Here is an 8,189-nt window from a genome sequence, read left to right on the forward strand (position 1 = left end):
GTCATTTTTGTAGCACAGCTTCAAATAATTTTAGTATTCTGTAGTGGACAAAGAGAGAAAAAGATTGGTTATATATATAAATTTGATAAATTTTAGGTAAAATTAAAAAAAAAAAATTCTTTTTTTTCTATAAAAAATAAAAAAACTAAAAAACAACTTGAACTTCTTAAATTTTTGGCAAGGTTATTTTAAAATAAAAAAAATTACCAATTAAACTCTGAACTTTTTGTATTAACTTAATTACACCCTTTTATTATGCAACATGTGTCAAACTTTTTTTTACCTTTTAATTAATTTAATTAAGAAGTCTTTTATCTATTAATTAATTTAATTAAGTTTTATTTAAATCTAAATAATGAAATAAAAAAAATCATTCCTCGCCCGTAATGCAACTCAAAATGTTGCCGATTGATCAAAAAGTAAATTGTTTTTTTTTTTTAAATTAAGAATTTGGTCATATAATTAGACTTATTAACAAAATTATTTATTGTAAGATGTAATTAAATAAATTTAAAAATATAAAATTTAATTGATAATTTTTTTAATTTATGGTGAAATTATCAAATTCTTTTTTTAATTTCTCCTAAATTATATATATATATTTTTATCTTTTCATATGTCTGTATAACAAAAATAAAAAAAAAATCAGAGCCCAAAATTTCTTTGGGCCTAATTTAGCCCATTACAAAAAAAGAAAAGCCCAATGTACCTTTTTATTTTTTGTGGGCCCCACCCAACCCATGCCCCCTTCACGTTATCTTTAAACGGTTTAACCCAGTTGGGCGTTTCCCGCTTGTCAATACAAATTCAAAAAGCTATTCTCAGTTAAGTGAGAAATCTTATACTGTACTCTCTCTCTCTCTGCTGCTTAATTATTGATTCGATTGATTGCTCTGAGTTCCAGAGACCCAAAATGGAGACTGATCTTTCGCTTGTTGAGATTTCAGGGGAAGACGATTCGCTGCTTTCTGTACAACAGATCTCTCACGACGATGCCACTACTGACAAGTCCTATTTCTCTTGCTCTCCTCTTCTCCGAATCCCTAGATCCACCTGCTCTCGTCCTCCTCCTCCTCTTCTCGCCTCTCCAATCGGTTAGCCTTTCCATTTTTTTAAAATAATTTTCTATTGTTATTCTAATTCTTTCTCTGCATTTCATTTCAAACCCTTTTGCCTAGGGATTTACTTGCTCGCATTTTTATGATTTTATTTATTTTGCTTCATTTGGACTACGGTTAGCCTTGTATAAGGCAGTACTGATTTCAATTTCTATTTAAAAATAATTTGTGACCATTTCTAAATTGTTCATGAAGAAATAGATTTTGGGTATTACTGTTTGATATGGAGGATTTAATGGTTATGTTTGAAAGTATAGGATTTATGTTTCAATGGGTAAAAGGATAATTGGTAGATAAGATTCTAATGGTGGTGTAGGTATTCTTAATGACGATAGAAATTGGCAGTGACTCTCCTATTCTGTTGCAGAGAGCATAAATGGCACAGAGGCTACGTGTATACCTGGCTCTTCATCCTGCGAAGATAGTAGAGAAAATAGTATGAACAAGGAAAATGCTAATCTGAACAAACCAGAAGCGCCTAAACTTAGCCTTGAGCCACAGCAAATGAAGAGGAAGAAAAAGGGCGGTGGATACAATCTGCGAAAAAGCTTAGCATGGGATAGAGCTTTCTTCACTGAAGAAGGTGTCACTCTTTATTAATTTTCATAGTCTGTTAACCGCTCCTTTTTCATTAATGCTTGCAATTGATCAAGTACGATTTTCTTTGGCTAGGTGTTTTGGATCCTTTGGAATTATCAATGCTTAGTGGGCCTTCTGGCAAAAGTAGTGGGGAGACTTTGTCCGTTATCCATGAAGGCAGAGAGTCACTATGTGGTGGATTGGATAGCACCAATGACTCATCTGATTTACAATCACTTGAAGATAATATATTCAAGGAGCTGCCTTCAAACACTCCAAATGAAAATAGAAAGATTGCTGCTAAATTTCCACCGAAGCTTGGTTCACCAGCAAAAGAAAAAAAGGGCCCAGCTTCTGCAGTTAGTGTTTCTTAATCTTGAATTAGTTTAGTTATTGCTTGAGCTTTTTTCCTTTTTGGGTGTGTAACTGTGTTTGTGTGTTTCCTTCCATTCTGTCTTTTCATTAAAATATCAAAAGAATTGAAATTTACCAAATATGCTTCTCAGGCCAAGCGAAAGGTTCTTTCAACCCATGATATTAATAGAAGTGCCTCTAAGCGTAGTGGCTGCCCACAACCAGTGGCCTCATCATAATATCCTTTAAGATTCATTTTATGCTAAAGTAGTATGTTTGATGGTTCTATGCGTTTCTTAAGACTGTTCTGCTTCTCTCTTAATCTATTTGCTTCATTGGAAAACTTGACCTTAACTTCTTTGAACTCTAAAAAAGCCTTCAAACGTGATCACAGCAAAAGTGGCAACTAAAACCTCAAGTGTTTCTAAACTATTGGCTCCAAAGCCTGATCCTTCTGTTGTTTCAACGACTTCTGGAAGCTCTACGCCTGATCCTTCAGTTGTTTCAACGACTTCTAGAAGCTCTGTAACTAGTGTCAGCCACTCAAAGAGAAATTATGATTCTCAGCCAGGTGATATTTGTATATGTTTTTGTATTCATTTTTAAAGGGATTTGTAATTTTATGTTTTTATTGTAACTTCTGGACTCAGTTTCTCATTTGCATCAGATTTCAAAGAACAGTTCCAGTATTTGATTCCTTTTGCCCAGATTTCACTTTTTCATCAGGTCAAATTGATATTTAAATTTGTACTTGATACATTCTGCAGTTAATGCTCGGAAAAATGTTGGGTTAAAGGGCACTTCTACCAATACGAAAACTGTCCAAAATAATGCAAAATCTGCTCCAGTTGGAAAATCAATCATAAAATCCATGGTTCATCAGGCAAGAAGAAATGTGGTGAGAACCTCAAGCTCTATAAGTTACAATCACGTTAATTAGACTTATCAGAAATTTGTAGGATTCAACCAGGCTAACAAATTTTATGGAAGATTAGTGCTTTCTTATTATCTGATAACTGAGTTCTTCCTTTCTCATATCTCTTTCAAAGTTAAAGGTCAACTCAGTGCCAGAAATACATTCATCATCCAAAGTACAGCTTTCCCAGGTTAGCCAATCAAATGATAGTTCAGAAGTGGTCCCAGATTCAGTAGTTCCGTCTGTTGCTCATCCAGCAAAAGGCCATGACAGCAATACCAACAAAATTGCAGTTTCTTTCTCTCAAATTGATTGCTTTAATGGTAGAAACATGCAATCTACACAACCCCAACCAGCAAAACCGTCAGGCTTGCGAATGCCATCTCCATCACTGGGATTTTTTGGTCAGGTGTGCTGATTTAAACAATAAAAGAAATTAAATAATTAAATGCACCAACATTGATACTCTGTGTTTCAAAATGTTGGATCAGATAATGAATTCCTAGTAACACTATTACAAATGCCCTTTTTCTCATTTGTGGATATTGCTTTGCAGTCAAAACCTTCTGGTTTGCGGAGCCTGTTACAAAGAAGCACTCAATCCTGCAATCTCCCCGAGTCTAATATTCCAAATCTAAGCAAAACTGGTGTCTTAAATCCTACTTATCAAAGGCCTCCCCGACCATCCAGGAATATACCTTCATCCTCAAATGGAGCATACTCTGTTGTATCAACCATAAATGCTGCCTCATGTGGAAAGATAAAATCCAACACAGAATTGAATAATATGCAGAAGGTGGCATTGAAGGTGCAACTTAACTCTGAGAGTTTTGACACAACAAATTGTAAGCAGCAGCTGCATGAAAAGTGTGATGATGCTGATCCACAATCTCTAGATCTTGCAGAACCATGTAAAATTTTGAAGATATCTTCCATGGAGCTTAAAGCGGAGCAGAGCAACAATAATAAGTTGCCTTTCCAAAGTGGTCCATGTGAAGAATTGGAACAAGATAATGATAGGAGTGTTATCAACGTTTGCCTCAGAACTAGAGACGCTACTGGTTCTGGTCTAGGCTCCTCTCTTAGCCTCCCAATGGAAGTTGAAGGTCCTGTGGCAGACAATACAATTGTCAACCAAAATGTGGAAAACGGGGAGTACAGTCCCTCGATAAAGGAACACAGTTTCTGTTCAGAATCTCAATCTGCAGGTGTGAAAAGTAACTGGGATGGGGCTGCTTTAAAAGTGCATGAAGACAAGAAGCAGAGTCCCCAACAAGCTGAGCTGATGAAGCCTGACAACTGCCAAGGTGATTCAATTTCTAATGTGGAGAGCCAGAGGCTTAATGATATTTTGTTTGAGGACAGCCGATCTTCAGAAGATCTTAACAAACATGATAGTTCAAATGCTGTAGATGCTAGTCTAGAAGTCCAAGAGTGTGGTGCAACAGCAAATTGTCAATCTCACAGTACAGATATAGAACCCGCAAAAGATGGCACTATTGGAATGGATTACTTGAATAGGGAGTTACATGTGGGAGATGCACAAATGCTGTATGTAGATGGTAATCTGTTGGATGAAAGTAGCAAGAGTTCAGTGAGCACTTCAACAGTGGATAATTCAAACTTGACGATTATTGATGATCCAAGTTCAATATCAAAAGAACAAGCTGAGCTACCAAATCCCTGTCTCGTGAGAGAATCGTTGTTTCAGGATAACTGCGGACCACCTTTTATCGGTTGCTTATTGCATGAAAAAGGCTATGAGGAGGCCCGGGAGAAAGATGCTCTTCTGAGTGTCAAATCTGATGAATTGAGAACCAGTGCTTGTGAAGGTGAATTGGGAAGCTCCAATGTTCTTTTTTCAATATCACCTATAAACCATGATTCTGGTCTTGATGGAGCTGAAAAGGTGGAGTTCCTACATATGGAAAATGATTTAACAGCTTCTGTAGACAGTGAGCCTGTGGTTGAAAATTTTAGGCATGACATTGAGAGTGATGAAGCTAATGCTTCGACAGTGGAAAGGATGGACAAAAGCCGCATTTTTGGTACAGTCATCACTGGTGGTGTTAAGGTGAATAATTATTGTTTAACTAGTGGGGATTTCAGAGGGAATGAACTTGAAAATCCACATGTCACAGCCGAAATTAGCTCTGTCATCCAAGTTGAAGTTGCTAATGGGATGAATGATGTGAGTGAGCATGATTGTGTCATAGACAAACAATTGGATTCTTCAACGACAAATTTCACTGTCATCTCTGATTTACAGCCAGGGAAAGAAGCTTGTTATAAAGAAAGTGGCACTTCCATACTGCACAATGATTGCTTTGTTGGTATGTGCGATGTCAAAGAACAGTTTGCAGAGCAAGTTAAGCTGATAAATTCTTGTTCTCATAAACAGGTGAATCAGAGTCAAGAGGCACATGATAATCTCTTGTGTCATGAAAACAGATCCTTTGAAGGTGTCATTATAGTTGGTGAAAGCATATCTGAAATTCCTCACAGTTCACTCAAATGTGAAATCATGGAACATGAACTTGCTGGAGTTGATAAAATGATTAAGGACACGCTTATGGAAGATGCAGTGCCACTACCACAGTCCTTGGATGAGAATTTGTCAGCTGATAGCCATAACCGTAGTGTTAGTATCTCATTGACAGATAAGAAATCTTCGCCGATGGTTGATGATATCATTAGACAGCCAAAACAATGTCTTGAGCTTCAAAATCTTGGCCTTATGATTGATCAAGTTCCTTTGGGAAACCACGGATTGTGTTCAGGTGATAACTTGTTGCTTATGAATACTTCTGTTGAATCTCCAGAGAGAGATACTGCAGAGAATGTTTCAGGTACTGTTTTAGAGCAATGCAATGGTTTTCCAGCTGGATCAAGAAGTTTTGAAGCTTACATTCAAGCTCCCCCAGTGACGCATGATAACAACTTTGGGCATCCATCCATGGACCCATCAATTGAAAATATCAAATTTTATATGGATTGTAAGTGCAGAAACGATGAGCTTGACAATCAAGCACATCCTTTGAATTTCTGTTCATCCTCCAAGACAAATGGAGATCAGAAGGCATCGGCCGCAAATACTTTTGACTCTAATGAGACATTAGAAGGAAGTATGCAGCAGGATGTAGAAGTCTTAGCAGAGAGTAAAATTTTGCCTGTGGAAGCTGAAACTGCCGTTCACAAAAGCAATGGTGGTATTAACAGTGAAACGCAAGATGGGATAGGCAGTGCTGTGTGCTCTGAAGTAGTTAAGGAAGCAACATTCTCGCTGTAAGCATCTTAAACTAACTCTTATTTGTGCAAGGGTTCAGTCCTTGTTTCCTCTTGTGAATTGTTTATTCACCTTTAATTCATCCATAGATTTTTTAGAATAAGAACAATAGTTATTTTAAAATTAATCGTCTGATAATATAATAATGGCAGCAAGAAATCTGGGAATGACAAGAGGCATGACGCCCTTGTAATAAGACCTCCACCAAATGCTGTTCCTTTTTCTGATGAATGGTTAGCTGCCTTTGAAGCAGCTGGAGAGGTACTTTAATCCATACTCTAGTGGGGTGATTTTAGAAGAAACATATACTGTGATCTAATGCAAAGTTTTTTTACAGGAAATTCTAACGATGAAAGGAGGTGCTGTACAAAATTCACCCCAGGACAAGTCTCTACCTGAACCTGGTCCTTGGTCCCCGGTGAGGTCCTACATCCTAGACAATCACTTCTATAAGGCCGACTATTCTAGTTATTTTAATAATTTACGTTGTTTACATAACTTTAAATAACAACACGAGTGTCATAGCCTGTCTTGCTCTTGTGCATCTGTCCTAAGAATTATTAGGGTTGTTTTGGGAAGGAATGGAGGAATGTCAAAGGGCTTATTCTAGTTATTTTAATAATTTATGTTGTTTACATTACTTTAAACAACAATATGAGTGTCATAGCCTGTCTCTTTGCAATTTGGCCTGACACCTAAGATTTATATGCTTTTCAGGTAAGACGGAAAAATAACCAAGCGGTAGGGCCATTTGACTGTACAAAATTCACCAACACGAACATCCCATCTTCCACTTCCAACTGAGGAGACAGGATTTCAGCTAATTAGCTAAATAAACGAAAGATTTCACCATTAGTTTGTACAATATTTAGCGACACAAACAGCCCTTGTCTCTGTTCCAATTGGACAGATATTTCAGCTGATCATTCTTTTGTCACTAACAATGTGACTAACCATTAGGAAATTTCGAGCAACAATGCTAATGCTACTTCGCCACTGTTATATTTTAGAGAAAGACATCATTGGATTTCTTTAATTCTTTTTGTCATGAGAAACCAACTGTACATTTCTTATAATGGATGCAAATTTTTTGTTTTGACCTCCAGAAATTGATGTGTCATTGAGAAACCATAGCATTTAGGAACAACTAGCTGCTGTACATTGGTTCTGATTATGAACTACAGTTAATGCAGGGAAGCAGCAAGTAATGAGGATTCTTTTTCATTAGCAAGCCAGTCAAGCTATTACACCTGACCTGAGCCATGATCTACAGGTGTCAGGGGTAGTGTCAACCCTGGCTCAACATTCCAAGTTTCTTGAGCTTTATTGTAATGTCATTTGCTGTCTAGATGCATGATGACTGCTAGTCCTATTTATGTTAGCTTGGGGGGTGCACTGCTAGTACAAATTGACACATGTTGATAGCCCATGTTTCATCATTCCCATGCAATTATACACCAGTAAGTAAACAAATAAAAAGCAAAATAAATGCATCACCCGTGATTATTATAAATAACTAGACTATTGCCCGTTGCGCAGGTATAATCAATGTTGACATATTGAGTTTAGATGTCTCAATATCAATATGGTCATGCATGTTTGCAAATGAAGTTCCGAATCCATATATAAAATTAGAATGATACAAAGAGTATTTGAACTTAAATGTCTCAATATTTAACTTTAAAAAATGACATGCTATAAGCAACTCATTTTTGTCGAAGATTTTTTAGTTTTTAAATTTTTTTAGTTTGATTTTCTGAGTCGAAAGGAATAGCAACAGTCTTATAGCTGAGACATATATTCATTGTAATGGATCCAATTATAAATGATTTATTTAATTTTTTAAAAATTGTTTAAAACTCGAGAAAGGGGCGAGATAACTTTGTTTACAATTTATTTCTTTAAGAAGGAAAAGGAAATAAACAAGCTTATAGCT

General features: G+C 36.4%; 1 protein-coding gene across 3 annotated transcripts; it reads left to right on the forward strand.

The window, feature by feature from the left end:
• The first annotated feature begins 688 nt into the window (after positions 1–688).
• LOC110634695 (probable GPI-anchored adhesin-like protein PGA55) lies at positions 689–7,362 on the forward strand. 3 transcript variants are annotated; one of them, XM_058148283.1, is made up of 12 exons: positions 689–824; positions 948–1,094; positions 1,486–1,701; positions 1,791–2,056; positions 2,204–2,289; positions 2,417–2,622; positions 2,819–2,949; positions 3,101–3,376; positions 3,524–6,252; positions 6,406–6,514; positions 6,591–6,671; positions 6,971–7,362. In XM_058148283.1, exons 1-12 carry the CDS (start codon positions 704–706, stop codon positions 7,055–7,057), a joined length of 4,455 nt encoding a protein of 1,484 aa, XP_058004266.1. In that variant the 5' UTR covers positions 689–703; the 3' UTR covers positions 7,058–7,362. The 3 variants fall into 3 exon arrangements, with proteins under 3 accessions (XP_058004266.1, XP_021639487.2, XP_021639486.2); XM_021783795.2 differs by having other exon boundaries at positions 3,107–3,376; XM_021783794.2 differs by lacking the exon at positions 689–824 and having other exon boundaries at positions 831–1,094.
• Positions 7,363–8,189: the final 827 nt, after the last annotated feature.

Source organism: Hevea brasiliensis, chromosome 6 (assembly GCF_030052815.1).
Source record: "Hevea brasiliensis isolate MT/VB/25A 57/8 chromosome 6, ASM3005281v1, whole genome shotgun sequence".
In the NCBI taxonomy this organism is placed as follows: domain Eukaryota; kingdom Viridiplantae; phylum Streptophyta; class Magnoliopsida; order Malpighiales; family Euphorbiaceae; genus Hevea; species Hevea brasiliensis.